The sequence below is a fragment of the Amblyomma americanum genome, chromosome 6 (assembly GCF_052857255.1).
Source record: "Amblyomma americanum isolate KBUSLIRL-KWMA chromosome 6, ASM5285725v1, whole genome shotgun sequence".
Taxonomy (NCBI): domain Eukaryota; kingdom Metazoa; phylum Arthropoda; class Arachnida; order Ixodida; family Ixodidae; genus Amblyomma; species Amblyomma americanum.
This window is the reverse complement of record NC_135502.1, coordinates 29,368,150-29,383,508: the sequence shown is the minus strand read 5'-3', so window position 1 is coordinate 29,383,508 and position 15,359 is coordinate 29,368,150. Positions and strand designations below refer to the sequence as shown.

The following is a 15,359-nucleotide window of genomic DNA, read 5'->3' as shown; positions in this document are numbered from 1 at the left end:
ATCTCCGCCTGAGAACGTGGAGCAGCCGATTTATACGAGAATCAATGTTTCAGTATCAGGAACTTCGCAGCCATGTAAACGTTTGCTGCTGGGCCCGGTAGGTAGGTAAACTCTTTTATTGCGCCCAAAAACAGGGGACCAGTCAAAGGACCGTTTGCGCTGACTTAGAGGAGGTCGGCGGGGATCCTTTGGGATGCCGCGGCCTCCACCGCGCGCTGGATAAGCCAGCGTTGGTCTGCTGGCTTGGAAGTACACAGGAGAGACTCCCACGTCTCTGGGGTGTTTGCGTTGTCTCTGTTGTAATCACACCACGGCTCGAGCTATCATCTGGAGCGCAGTAGACGGATATCTCATACGCCTTGTTGTCAACGGTGATCTCTTTGAGTTGCATCATCCGTTCAGCTCTTTCGACGACTGGGGTGCAGTACGCGAAAGTATTCTGAATCAGGTTAGCTTGTATTAGGTCTTCGTGACGAACAGCGTCCCTGGGGAAGCGAGCAGCAGTGCAAATTGCTTCCAGTAGTTGGTAGGTTGTAATCTTGGAGAGTAGCAGTCCGCCCCGTGGGCGCACAATTAGCTTGAGAGCGTTGCTGGGTAAGCGAGGCTGGTTCGATGCTACAGATTTTTTGGCTAGTAAGCGTCCTCGTTGCCGAGGCGTGAGTTCAGCTTCCGTCTTCGCACGTAGCCCATTGTCGATTTGGGACGCTTGGTTCGGTCCCGCTTTGTCTCCAGGGAAAGCTGGCACGGCAGGCCCTGATGTTGTTCGCGCTTCCCGGAGCTTGTTAACTTTAGTCAACCAATCACTCGCTGCTAATTCTTCTCGAGAAATTGGGATGCCTTCTACGGTGACCCTCATGGCGACCTACGGCGCGCGGGCACGGTCCACGGCGCAGCCCAGCTGGCGAACGCTGCTGCGACGCAGGTAGCGAACGCCACTGCGACGCAGAGCTCCGTATTCTTCGGCGCGGCGCAGTAGGCCTAGCGAGGCATCTGGCTTGGTCACGGGGAAAAGTTGACCTAAAATGGTCAAAACTTGTTGTACGTACTTCTGGTTGGTGTCCCTGGATTCCGCTCGTCTTCAGGAAACCGGTGATATCAACGGAAGTATTGTAGGGTCTCACTGTCTAGGGTAAAAACACGAAATCAGCGGAGCTCACGTGGAATTCGTCCGTTGTCGCTCGCGCTCGCAGCGCCCCCCCTGCTGGGCCCGGCACACCTAACAAAAAAAATCTGTCGAGGAAGTGCGTGGCCCTTTAATGGTAGTAATGGTTGTATCGGTTTATTTAAAGCTTATTGGATGTTAATATTATTAACCTCATCAGTGGGTGGCGAAAGAGACAAAAGAAATGCATAAATGGACCCAACTCTTCTCGTGTAAGAAGTTTTCCCCACAGAACGCTTTCGCTAAGAGACCGAGAAAGAAAGGGGGGGGTGAAAGAGGGCGTGGCTTAAATACGCCTCTTTCATGTATGATACATAAGTTGCACGGGCAGTACGTCAAAGGATTTCGCTCAACATGACACTGCACGCACGCACGGCTTCCAACAAGGCGCATCTGCTTCCAACGGTTTATTAGTGAGTTTCCATATTAAGCAAACATTCAACGATACGCTCTCGTCCCAGATCCTATTACAAAAAAAGACACTGAGATATTCTATGAGCTGGACGCACTGAGGTAGCATAAAACTTTTGTTGAAGACGTTACATGGATTTTTATTTTAAATTTTAAATCAACGAGGGCTCAAGTGCCTTGTTTGAAGCCTGTTTCTGAGCGCTAGCAACATGAATGATTGGAGGGAAAGGGGGAGAACGTGAGAGTTAATCGTGCTACGGATGGGTGCGTTGTTTACTTTCCTTGTGTTGTCACGAGACTGGTGTCTTTATACGCCAGTTCTAGGCAATTAGCGCCGTTGTTAGCGCCTGTGTCAGCGTCCTTTTCCCGTCTGCTTCTGCGCTGTGGTACTGTGTCTTAAGTACCCTGACACTCCATACAAATTCCCTTTTCGCCAAATTCTGCTCCTCTAGCTATCTGAAAAGCTTACATTGCCCACAGTGGAGCATCAGTGCCAAAGTATATCGTGAATAAATGTTGCCTCTTATCTCTGATGCAGCTAAGGAAATTACAAATCAAAGGATTTACAATTGGCTTTCGGTAGCTGACATCACACGTTGGAGACACTGGCAACACGGCTTGTAGGCCCTCTGGCCCCAGAAGCTCGTTCCTTCAGTGGCTCTCCCAAAAGACGACAGCTTCATACAGAAGCTAGTGGTACACCATTTTTCTTCATTTCGGCTGCTTTGCAGCGTTTCCACCGAGGCTTGTCCACGAGACAGCTACTCTCATTTATATACTGCACCACAGCTCCGCCTGCAGGTATGGCCGCAGAAGATTCACCGTGCCAGTCACCGCTGTGCGTCAGTTGCGTTGTCGTGGGTGATGTGTAGCATTTCATTTTGATCTGCCCACGTGTTTTTAACGAGCGCGGGACACTCCTCTGCTACCTGAGAAGAATGAAGGTTTCGTTGGACGACTTCTCTCGCATCGTGCACCCCGAGGATTCGCGAACTGAGCGGCAAGCAACGGCAGGAACACTACTTTAACTTTTTATAGGGCACCAGCCTTATGGGAGAGTGGTAAATATACATTCAACACATGAAATGACTCAGCCGGAACAACTGCCGACAGACCATGCACCGTAAGGCAAACCCCATCTCCACATAAGCACTACCACCGCCATTCAACTCTGGCAATAAAAGAGAGCTCCCGTAAAAAAAAAAAAGGATAACCATGGTGCTAATTTTCTCGTATACCTTTGGGTTCCGCTTGATTTCCTCGAACAAGTCAGCGCGAAACTCCCGGTTGGGATCCAAGCTCCAGTACTGGATGCGGCGTTGCACGAACGGCAAGTTGGCTCCAGGACCGGCCCCTACTTCGAGGACTCGCAGCAAGTCTCGGGACCGCAGCCGTGGGTCGTGGGAGTCGAGGTCGTCCAGCCGAGCCACGACGCGACGTCTCACCGCTGCCAGGCTGTCCCCCCAGAGAGCTTGACTTATCGCGTAAACGCGGACCAGGAACACCTCGCGAAACTTGCGACTGACGCTGATTGGAAGCAGCAAGAGCAGACCAGCCAGCGCGGTGCCGAAAAGGAATGCGTAACCCAGGCTGGCGCGAACGTGCCTGTTCATCTCCGTAGCTCCGTAGAACGAAGTCGAAGAGGTGCAAGTTCATCGGTGTGTTCACTTGCCCAGTACTGCTAGCTTGGACAGAAGCTTGTGCACTTTAATGAGCGTCGCGACCAGTTTTCTCCAGATTATGAGGGCATTGAAATGATTCCCAGCTCATCTCAACGGAAAGAAAAGGGCCGTTGGATACAGAACCTCACTTTTTTACCCAGTCCCTTTTTCCAGATCGTAGTAAGCTGTGCGCTGTTTTCAACGAATGCAGTGAACATCTCGCGCCTCAGAAATAAATGATCTATTCTGTGCATGCTATAATATTATTAACAGCCTAAATATTCGGAGTGTCAATATGCGTAATGCTTCGAGCCTGCTGGAATCATAAAGTAGGGAGTATGTACAATGGATGTTAGCTTCGAAGACCTCAAGAAAATATAGCATGCAGTACGAAGTTTCTTCAAACTTTACGGTGTCCACAGATATCGCCTTACGGTTGTCGGTCGTGCAACGGCGGTAACTGACACAGGTACTTGCGGCGCGGTAGAATGGTCGCAGCACAAAAAAAAAAAAGTGGACAGTTCACATGAATGCCAACGAAGTGAAGCTCACCACCTGGCGATTCGTAACAACGAGAAAATGTGTCAGACACCTCACATCACAGTTTTGTGTTAACTCTGACGGCGCAGAAAACTGGAGATGTTAATCTTGTCGAAATTTGTTCAATGCAAACAAAGCTAAACCAAGCGCGAATAGGAATTCGTGGTTACGTACGATTAGCTCAGGAATCCGAACGGTCCTTTTCTGCCGAGCAGCTCTAACTTGATCAACATCGAAACATTGCCACTTATTCTCCCTACAGGCGCATGACGCTGAACTGCCACGTATCGAACTACTGGGCTCGCCGTCCGCTTCCACGCCGATATGCACGAGCAAATAAAGGCAAGAGACAGGGGTTATGACGTAACAATAAACATTTGTAGGCCGCGAATAATACGCATCCGCGACAGACACACGCGCAATGCCTATAGGGCCATATACTTCCCGCACATATCCGTACGGAAGTATGCAGGAAGAGCTGCGACCTCATGCGGACGCGAATTAGAGCGAAACGGAAGACGGGCAGCGAAAGCGATGACATGGGGAAAAAAGAAAAGAAATACACTCAGTACAACTAACAATTCTTTTCAGTTCTCTCGTTCATATCTCCGTGAAAGGCAACGAAATGAAAGGCGCAGAAACATATTTACCTCCCAACTTAATCACTGCAAAAAAAAAAAAAGAAAGGAAACGGGATGCTTCACTGAAACTATCAGATTTAACTCATTCATAACTTCAAACTTCACTTCAACCTGGACAAGAGCTGCGAAAAGTTTTCAAACTTTGACGAGAGGCAAAATTTACTTATTCAAACTGTTGGCACTAACGCGACGTTATCTAGGACAGTTTTGTAAGTCTTGCAGAATAACAGTGTCACGCGAAACAAGCATAAAAGTCCAATCTGTACGATTTAGACGCTTTATCAGACAGCTTACGATAATGTGATGTTGCAGAGTGATACTCGAACGCTGTAAAGACTAGGCTGAGAATTTTTGGACAAGTGTCCCATTTATTAGTCCTTCCTTTATTGAATCAAAAGCATTGATCAAAGTCTTCTTTTGATCTCGTATCAAGACTAAATTTATTGTGAAAATGCTACAAATTAAAACTAGTCAGGTAAGCGGATAAGGATAGAAATTATCTATGAATTTCTTATTTAGGTAGGAGGATTCTGCAATACTAGTGAAAAGCTTTCAGTTCTTTCAGTTTCAGTTTCCGTGGCTTTTCTGTTTTCACCTTATTTTATTCTGGGAGAGAAGTGGGGCGAGGGAGCTATGCAGAGAAAAAGTAAGTCGCCCTTTCCACCGATCGTACGAAATTTAGGATCGAATGCACACTATTAATCGATACGATGGTTTCGCGGCCCAAGCGACGCCTAAAGCTAACTCAAGTTCTGTGGAAAACTAACATCGTGTTATTGGGGATCTGGGAATGGGGCGTTTGTCTTGTTAGAGGATTGAATAGCGAGGTCACAACTTGTATTTCAATATCAATGCCGCTTTTTTTCATTTTTTTTATTTTGAGGTGTTAAAGTGCATATTAAAATCTGAGCCCGCAACTCATAGGATACAACCTTGAAAAACGCGCGTGCAAGTGCCCACAGTAGTTTTCAAAGCACAGAAGCTTAGAAAAGGCATTTCCTGGAATTTTATGTCTATAACCACGAACTCAAGGGATGTGCACTGCACCACCGCGCTCTGCACTGACTTGCGTGGCCTGCACAATGCAACCCTCGGTGTAAGGGCGCTTTCAGGCAGAGTGAAAATTCAGCTTCTTCCTGATTTCAGCTTTACGAAAACACCTGCAGGACACCTATACTCTGCAGATATGTGAAGAAAACACGCGAATTGCCAAAGAGAGAGAGAGAGAGAGAGAACGCATGCAGTTAATGCGGAAGCGCCAGAGAGATTTTCAGAAACAGCAACTGTGTGTGGCACCTAACGTTGATGCTAGTCTCGTCTTAAATGGTGACCCCGCCTGTGCATCGGCTGCGGCCGGCCGCGGCGCGGCAGCGCTTATTTCCCTCTCAGACAGCGCGCACCGCGTCATGGCCTCCAAGATTAACAATGTAGTGTTAGGTGATCTCGGAAGCCATGACCGCGCGCTTTCGCTGCTTTCGCGCTTGCCTACTAGTGGCGCAATCGTGCCGTCTCCAGAGTCGCCCAAGGCGGATTTGAGTCGCCTGCGAAGGAGAGCCGCTTTGACAGGCAAGGCGGATTTAAAGTGGTGGCGAAGGCGGGGCCGAAAAGTGGTTTAGCGCGACTGCAGCACAACCAGAGGATGGGGGGCAAAACACTCATATAAAGAAATAATAAAGCTACAAAATTGGAATGTAATCTGCCAATAGAAAAAAAATATATATTAACACCTTGTTTTATGAAAGAGGTAAGTCATTTTATTAAAACCTGGCAAATTTTGTATTTTTGCAACACTCTTGGCCTGCCCCCTATTCATGAGTGTGCGGTGCATTACAGCGCGTCTTTGCAGGCCTTGTTTCGATACCCGGCTAACCCGGCCACTCCAGTGTCTGGAAGTGTTGCTGCCTTTCTATGCTGCCCCTCCTTTACCAGTCACTTTCATTGCGTTCCCAATTGCACATTAACAAGGCCATAACTAGCAGGAACTCGAGCACACAAGGCGAGCACATTTGACTGGCAAAGGTTGGGGCGCGCTGAAAGGCAGCAACCTTCGAGAGGTACGGGCTCGAAAACGCGGATTCTACAGAAAGACCGCTTTATAATTCGCGCCAAAGCAACGTGTGCGTGACGTCATTCTACGTCACGTTTGCGTAGTTTGCCCTCCAAAATTCAGGGGGCGCTGGAGTGCCCAGGAGCCGCCATTTTTTGGACCAATGGGCGTCTATGGAGCCTTCGCTACCAGTGTAGTACATCTACCTTGTGACAGGCGCCATTGGCCGGCTGGGGCATTTGCGCGCCGCTAAGTTGGTAACAAAGTCGCCCGAACGTGAAGGCTGGCGTCCTTTGGACCACGCAGGGGTTGGCGGTCGCTAGACAGCACCAGCGCCTGCCGACTCGCAGAAGAATGGATTCCTTGGCTATACCATTTCCCACGGGGAGGACGGTGCGTATGTTTCACCCCACCCCTTTCTTTGTTGTGGCCGTCGTAAACATGGCTTGCTGGGACCAACATTGGCTCAGGCATCCCTCGAAGATAGTGTAGCACCTTTAGGTATATTTTGCAAAGTAATTCATGTTGTGAAAGTCCACTGCATATGTCATCCGCAAATGATGTCGGCGAGATGCATGCCTCCGTTTCGAGAATTCTGCATCGGATCGAGCTTCTTTGTAACTTGCCACAAATATATTTCGCCTCGTTTGACGATTGAAAGAAATGGTGATCATTTGAATCGTATGCTCACTGGAGTTGAGTTTTCAGGTACGGAATCAAATATCAATGCTGCTTGTGACACCCTAAAGTAATGACAGTGCTGACAAGAGTTCACGCTCATGGTGATGACTTTACAGGGTGTGAAGTCTCATTGCAACTAACGAATGAGCCAACAGTTAGCTCTTCTAAGCTCGCAAACATGGAATTTCAAACCCGTGTGCCGGTGATGCTTCTGGCGGAGCCAACGGGGAAACAGCCGCTGCACGTTGCCCGCTATTACAAACATAAAACTTGCTCTTGTTGACTCATATCCGTCGGCGAAAAACAAAACAATTGCGCTTGTGCTGCCCTCTCCTGCCCGACGTTTCGAAAACAGATTTTGCCACTCCGCTTTTTCTCAGCAGAGGGCGCCCACAGCTGGCGGTGGTCCCGCTCTTCTTGCCGATCGTTGTTGTAGCGCTACTTTTGAACGGGCGTACAGATCGAGTTAGCCGCTGCTGGCACTAAACTGTAATTGTCAGGAGTCAACAGAAAAGGTATTTGTCCTGCAGTTGATTCAACTGCGCTGACGAAGATGAGGACGACGAGGGCACAGCGAGTGTATGAGCTACGCCTAAACATTGGAAACGCTCTCAATGACCGTAGGCGTATTTCCGAGGAACGGTATTAATTAGTTGCATTTAAAGCATACTCGATCATAATTCCCAACAGCGCAGCAAACACGGACAAAAGGGAGACTAGACAAAACAAGCGCTGACTTAAACTGGAATTTATTACGGGGAGGCAAGAATATATACATCTTCGAATTTTACAAAAAACAAACAAAAACGGAACCGGCATACAAGGCGTGAACTATATGCGCACGTGTCCAACAACAAAAGGACACTGACCAGAGGAAGATAACACTGGACGCGTCCCTATGCACGCGATCAGTCGAGATAGGTACCCTTGAGGAAATCTAGTTCAATTTGTGGCACCACTACTGAGGGCCGACTGACGCAAGTGTCTCCAGAATCATGCATGTGTTACGCTTCCATTATTTCTCTAGACAATCGGTCCTTATGCCTAAAAAGAATCGCTGTAGCAGAAAAAACCGGGGTACAACCTCACGAACTACGGTACAGGGCAAGGTTAATGGATGACTTTGACGAGTTATTATCACAGGAATTGGAGTGCTCCCGAATCCTTTTATTAATGTATCGTCCGGTCTTACCAATATACACGGCACCGAAAGAAAGCGGAAACCTATCAACAACTCCAACAATGGAAATGGGAGCCTACTTGCACAGGAGTATGCCTGAGGGCAGGGTGTGTGAGGCTTGGGGGTCGCCACTGTGGTGGAGAATGGCTCTTCCTGCGGTAGCACTGAGGAGGCGAGTGCGTTGAGAGGTGAGGACAGCTTCCTAAACCTCTTCAAAGGGTTTTTGGATGCCAGGGGCGAGGAGGCGTGTTGTAAGGTGCGGATAGTGAGGCCCAGGGCAGTTCAATAGAGGGGGAGTAGGGGAACGTTCACCTTGTTTAAGCCTGCACCAACAGGGTGGTGGTAGGGCAGGCCGCATCGGAAGCGGCTTATAGTGAGGGTTGTGACCAGGCGGAGGCTCTCCTCCCCGCGCATGCCCTTTTTGATGACCTGCGATCCGTCGTATCATGCGAGCGTCGTTGAGGGCGGTGATACAAAGCGCAGTAGTGGTATCGGTATGACGCCTGTTTTGTAGGATTCAGATGCCAACGACGCGTATTGGTGGGTGTTCAGTGATGAGGCGATCATGGATTTGGAGGCCAATTCGTCCCTGTGGTGTGTAATGCATGCAGCCACGGATGCGGATGACTTCCAATTTCTCAGGGGCACATTTCATGCCACTCGAGGTGAAAGGCTTCGACTGTATGTACGGTGGATTAGAGAGCGGCCTCTTTGTTGGCCGAGGAACCATGGATAGACTGGATGGTAACGTCATCAGCGTAAAGTGTGTAACCAATGTCAAGGAGTGTGGAAAGTTTGTGGACCAGCGTAGCCATGGCGGTGTTGAAAGGGGGGGGGGGTGATAGCACTTGGGGAAGTGCCTTTGTTAGGTGTGGTGAAAAGGGGTGAACGTGTGGCGCCGATTCCGATGTGGACGGTGCGGTTAGATACGAAAGCAGTGACGTATGGGAGCCACAGTTTATGGAGTTGAGTCCAGCCAGAATACATCATGGAAGATATCGAAAACGCCTTAAAAGTCCACGGTGAGGAGGAGGCGTTCTCCGCCCGGGGGGATGCCCTCGAGGACATCATGTTTGAGGGGGAGAAAAGCATCTCGGGCAGAGCGGACGTATGTGTATGGCGGGAAGAGTTGGTGTTCCTTGATGTAGTTCTAATGGCGTCTACATAGGATTCTTTCATGCAGTTTCCCCAGGCACGGGGAGAGGGAGATGGGTCGGAGAGCCGTGATGGAGGGGGGTACGTTTATTAGGCTTTGCGATTAGGATGACCTCAGCGTGCTTCCATTGATCTGAGAGGAGGCCTGGAACTCATAGTTCATCGTTGATGTAAGCGGTTAGTACTTGGAGGTCTTCCATGGGGAGGATGCGGTGCGGGAAACCAGTTGTAAGCGCCTTATGCATTACTGCGTATAGCCGTATCGCTTCTATCAGCCGTGGAAAGGGCTTCATAGAAGGCCATGTCCACCTTTCTTGGTCATCACATTTCCTTGTAATACAACTGTGATGCAATTGTCATATACTGTTATGAATTGTCTGATCTTCCAATGCGGTGAAAAATATTGCTTTTAAAGTTTGTCCTGCACTCGCACTGAGTAGTAAAGTGTGCCATGGAAAACCAATGGGGTGCATTTCTGACAATAAATAACACAAAACTGCAAGAACCGCAAGGCGGGATCTGCAGATATATTACTGTTATGATGCAATCCTGCGAAAAAATTACGTTCATAAACAACTTCTATTTGCAAAAATGCGCTTGATCAGAATTTCTGAGTATTATCTGCAGTTAAGTGTAATTAATATATATCCTTTGAAATATATATCCTAACCAGCCCCAGATCTTCCTATTCTCACTCTAAACATTCAAGGATGGGCCCTGTGAAGCCTGTTATCCGCGAACAGCCAAATGTTTGCATTCCACTCATGGGATGGGCACACATCTGGTCTAACGTCAGCCCTGTAGTGTGGGCGCATAATTGGACTAGTGTGAAGAAGTCTCTTCAGCTAAGAACTATCTGTGCATGACTGTGTGACTTCCGGAATTTTTCGACGTTATCACAGCACCAGTTCGGACGCGTTGTCGTGTGGGGCGCGAAACACCGGGGATTGGCATCGCTGAATGCATCACTAAAATATTTCGTGAGGAAAGTTCGTGTACAGCTTGGGCCCATGGCAAGAAATCGTGGCGTGGGCGTGACGACTGGACGTAATGCATAGTCGCAATGCATGGAGAGGCGGAAAGCGCGAGAACGACAGCACGAACGAAGACGAAAAGCGGAAAGAGGAAGGCAGAGAGAGGGCGTGGCGTGCTGTGGAAGCGGCCAATCATGGGGCACGTGCGCTCTCTGGAAGCAGCCGATGCGACGACTGATGAGCGCAGAAAGAGGAGGTAAGAAAAGGAGCACGAAATGAAGCAGAAGGCGCGCGCCGGCTTGGAGCGTGTTTCGAACGGGAAGGGAAAGAGAGAGAACCGAAGAGCAGAGAAAAAGGAGATACGAGAGGATAGCAGCAGCGGAGTGTCGCCGACCATGGGAACGATTCATGCTGTCGCATTCCCGTCGGATCGACCATCGGTGACCGCGTAAATTTTGTTTTCTAAATGTCTAGCAATGAAAACAACGAAATAGGCAGACGAGGACGTGATCTTTCTGTACCGCAAAGAGCCCGTGCACGGTCACATCGACCGCTTTACTCTTGGCACTATGTATTGATATCTCTTTTGTTAACATTTTCATTTCATCGGGCAAGCCCGGAGAAGTAATCTCGATCTTCCTCAATTATCATCTGTGTGCTTGTCGGATCCATCACGATTTGTGAACCCTTTTCTCGTTTCTTTCGAGATCCTGACTGTTATTGGCTTTATACACGCTGGTTTTGCAGATTGCTGAGTTTCCCGGAGATCATGACGGCAACGATGACAAGGGATCGGATCCCAAGGCCGTAAGTAGGGCTGCGCGGAGTTTTCAGAAAGCCTGACGCTGTGTTCTCGCGCCTTCAGTAGCAGAGATGATGATCCTGCAATAGAAAGTGATGCGTTGTAATCTTTTCATTTACCATAATCTTGAACAAACCTGCAACTTCTCACGAATCAATGAACTGTATTGTTTGATCGACAGGTGACCTTGCGACATCATCACAACCTGCCCACCGTGGCAGGTGGCAATCTGCCCACTGGACTGTAAACAAACTGCTTGCGTGGCGTTGCGCATGATCTTTAAAGGAGCTCGGGAAGAGCAACCTCGGTCTCACAAGCCCCACCGATGCCTGTGTTGAACAATGGCACCTCACTTAACCACAGTACCACTGCGCCAGTAGCGCTACGATTACTCCCCGCGATCCAGCAATGCGAATGAGAGGCTCGTAACGTCATCAGCACTACGTGACCACCAGTGGACCAATCATAGGGCGCCACAAATTTGAAAGTCGAAGGACTCCTAAAATTTGGAAGTCAGCCCACAGCGGAATTCAATTGATAGATAGATAAAAGTTAAGAGAGGGGGAAGGCAGGGATGTTGAAGTCACTCAGACATTTTAGGTCAGGACTCGTGCATACTATATGAGGGCACTGAAACCGGTTCCAACCGGATTTGTGGCGGAGAAATCGCAACAACATTTGAGACTCATTGTAGACACCATAGCAAGCAACCTAAATGCTATCGCATTTTAAAAAGGCCCACAAGTTTTTGGGTTTTCGACAGCTGTCCGTTGAGAAAAGCCCGGCATGCCGCCTGCTTCTTTTAGTGCTCTTTAAACATCACGGAATACCAGTGTTTTTCATAGTGGAACACCTCGCCGCTTATGTAGCTCCCATTTATACGTCTCACACACTTAAATCTGTTAGGGTCTGAAATGAGTGAAGAGTAGCCGCGTCCATCAGGCTTGCTGTGCTGCGATAACTGCATGGGTGTAATAAAGGCAATTCTCTGCTACTTCCCTGGCTGAATGCTACTTCCTTCCCTGTACTTCTGCACTGTGCACGCGCCCTGTTGGGCATAGAATCTGAAAAACCACGCGAATAGATTTTAGTCTACTTGTAAAACTTTCGTGGCCTTTTCCAGAGGGAGAAGCGCAACCTGTGGTTGCAAAAGATATGGCATTCTCTTGACACTCGTAAAGAGGAAATAGATACGAACATTAAGAACATTAATTGCGCACACGACAAAGATGTTCATGTCGTTTTGCGTGCAATGTAACCCCTCAGTGGTTGGTGGGTGAACGATCGATTGGATCGATTTATTTCCTACGAGTGGTACGGTACATCTGGATAGTCGAAACACTCATTTTCCTTGCCCGTCAGTAGCGGCCCTGCTCAGTAACTGCAGTACTCAGCATTTAAAAACCTGTGAGGTGTGTGTGTGTGCGCGCCGCGTGCCCAGAAGGCTGCTAAAAATACATTTACCTAAGAGCCTTCAGCAAACATCCATCGACCTCCCTCCTACAGAAGCTCCATCCTAGGTCCTCCTCACGGCCTCTCCACCCATCAACATCTTCGAGAAGCTGCCACCCATCAGAAGCCCACACAACTGGGGAAGGAAAAAAAGCGACGTCGAAATCTAATTCAGAGACTCTGTGGGAAGGCAGTTAGTGTAAAATCGAAATGTATAACCAGCACTGCTAATGCAGCTTTTTGGCATCATCACACCGTATGATCGCCTATGCATTTTCTTATCTTTAAACGTGCAGGACATCTTAAAAATGAAATACCAGTAGCAAAACTTTACAATCCTCATACGGAAGCACGAGCAGCGTTTGAACCGCTGTTCATGTAAGCGCCAAAAATTCTTTCGCAGCCGTCAAGAAAGCCACTCCAGCTGACAGTGAAGTCGCTGATAAATGGAGCGACCACCCGCGTGGAGGCATTTGAGGACGACACAGTTCTGGACCTGAAGCTGCTTCTCCAGGACATGCTGCTGGTTTCTGTCAACGTGCAACAGCTCGTCTTCCAGCGTCAGGCGCTAGCTGACGGCGACACCCTGGGAGAGTGCGGTCTAACAGACGGCTGTGAACTCTTCCTCATCATACGGTTACGTGGAGGCGACTCCACACCCGTCGTGCCAGACGTAAGCCTTTCTTTTACTAGGGCTGCAGCCAGAGTTGTTAGTCACGTTAGTCATGAAGCTCTGGTTTATTATCCGGCTGGCTGTCTTTGGTCGGCCTGCTTTTGAAATCCAGTCATTGGTGGCGCTGTGTCTACGAGCCATAAGCTATCGGCCATGCCTTGCAAGTTGTGAACAGCCGCGAGGCGTTAGTCCGTCCTAGTATTGGTCATACGTCAATCGCTAACTTTCCAAATTGCTGGCCAATAAACTGGGGAAGTTTTGAAACGTGGACTGCTGAAATTAATAAGCTTAGCACTGTTATGGGATCTGCAGCTGCGCTACGCTGTGTAAAGGTTCGCCTCTTACCGCATGCCGAGTTTTTTTCTCGTCCAGTCCAGTGCATTGATCAGCGATGTGCAATAACGTGGAACAAAAAAAGGTCGTTTCTTATAGCTTTCCTTACCGCGTAACACTGAATGAAATGCATGTATCATTAGAAATCCATCCACATTGTTTGAAATGTTGCAGATATGAATACAGTCATGCCCCGTTAATACGACCCCCGCTAATATGGACGACTCGAATTATGAACAATTTTTCTGGGGACCAAACTTTTTCAATGTATTCTCGCCTCGTTAATATGTAAATTCGCTGTCCGGACAATGGACAGAGTGAAAATGCACGGAGCCCATTGGCGCCCATGTACTTTTGTCCCGTTAATATGGACAACGATGATAACAAAATTCCGAGTGACTCTGCCAGATTTTCCGCCCTTGATATTTTGAGCGCAGAACACCAGCGAAAGGCAGTGCGGAAGTGCGAATGACCCAGTAAAGGCCTTTTTGCTTGTGCACGGTTTCATGAATTACAGTAGCAGCGTGCTTTTACCATTTGCCGAATTGCATGAACGGCTGCTAAAAAAATTCCTTCCGTGTGCTACATTTAAAACCACATTCCCAACTGCCAGCTGAATGAGTACACAGTTCTTGGGATGGGGATGTGAACAGCCTTAGCAGCAGATTCTTCTTCACTCCAAGAGGCGCCATTACTAATATCACGGACCACTAGGCACTCCAAACGTGCTAAAATTTTCACCGCTCGATTTTATAGATAATGGTGACACGAATAATGTACCTGGAGCTTCCAAGATTGCTCTATCTCCACTTCACTGCTCGCCGCTACGCTGAGAAGCAGTCCTTAGTCGTAAAGCTCTTTTTTCATATTTATTTTTAGTTTTCTTCATCATTCTTTATTATGGACGACTCGCTTTATGGACATTTTTGCTCAGGAATCAAAGTGTCCATATTAACGAGGCACGACTGTACAACATTCAAAACAGCGTCATTATGCTGTCCCTTATAGTTGTGTGTGTGCATGCATCCGCAATAACTGTCGGATGTACTAATTTCACCCATTTTCTCTTCCAGCGCGCTCAGGAGGCGGGGCTCATGGAGCTGTCCATCAGAATTCGTCGTGGCAAATGTGTGGTCGTCAAGACCTCGGACGGGGCGACCGTGGGCAGTGTGAAGCGCAGCATCGAGAAGGTCACCGAGATTCCAGTGGCTCAGCAGATCCTCACGTTCCGCGGCAAAGACATGAGTGACGAGAAGACATTGGGACACTATCATCTTAGCAATCGCTGCTGTGTGTATCTCTCATTGAGCCGCCGTGAAGACACTTCTTCGCCACCACAGCGGAAGACAGAGTGCCTTGCGACGAGGGACCGGCTGAGTTCCTGAGCGGGCTTCTTTCGCGACTGCATGATCTCTTCTTCTGAGCGACCTTTTGTTCCCTCATGAGTTTCAGAAGAGTAGCGGTTAAATGAATGCAACGTTTTTGAAACAATTGTGGAAGAGTGCTCTGCGTTGAACGGGAATTTTGCGAATGCGTGAAAAGCGAGAATCGCGAAAAAAATAATGTGGTCAACGCTCGTGACAGCTGAAACGAGCCCAAAGTTACTTGAGATACCACCCCAACACCACCACCTTTGATAAATACGTG

At 48.5% G+C, this 15,359-nt stretch overlaps 1 protein-coding gene across 1 annotated transcript; it reads left to right on the top strand.

Annotated features, from left to right (window-relative positions):
- The first annotated feature begins 6,642 nt into the window (after positions 1-6,642).
- LOC144136531 (polyubiquitin-like) lies at positions 6,643-15,203 on the top strand. Its single transcript, XM_077668913.1, has 4 exons — positions 6,643-6,855; positions 11,200-11,259; positions 13,110-13,379; positions 14,786-15,203. The coding sequence occupies exons 1-4, from the start codon at positions 6,817-6,819 to the stop codon at positions 15,095-15,097; spliced, it is 681 nt and encodes a 226-aa protein (XP_077525039.1). The 5' UTR covers positions 6,643-6,816; the 3' UTR covers positions 15,098-15,203.
- The last annotated feature ends 156 nt before the right edge of the window (positions 15,204-15,359 follow it).

Coding starts and splice junctions, on each gene's coding strand:
- LOC144136531 (XM_077668913.1), top strand. CDS start 6,817: ATGGATTCCTTGGCTATACCATTTCCCACGGGGAGGACG. Junction 6,856..11,199: donor CATTTCCCACGGGGAGGACG/GTGCGTATGTTT, acceptor CTGGTTTTGCAG/ATTGCTGAGTTTCCCGGAGA. Junction 13,380..14,785: donor CCACACCCGTCGTGCCAGAC/GTAAGCCTTTCT, acceptor TTTCTCTTCCAG/CGCGCTCAGGAGGCGGGGCT.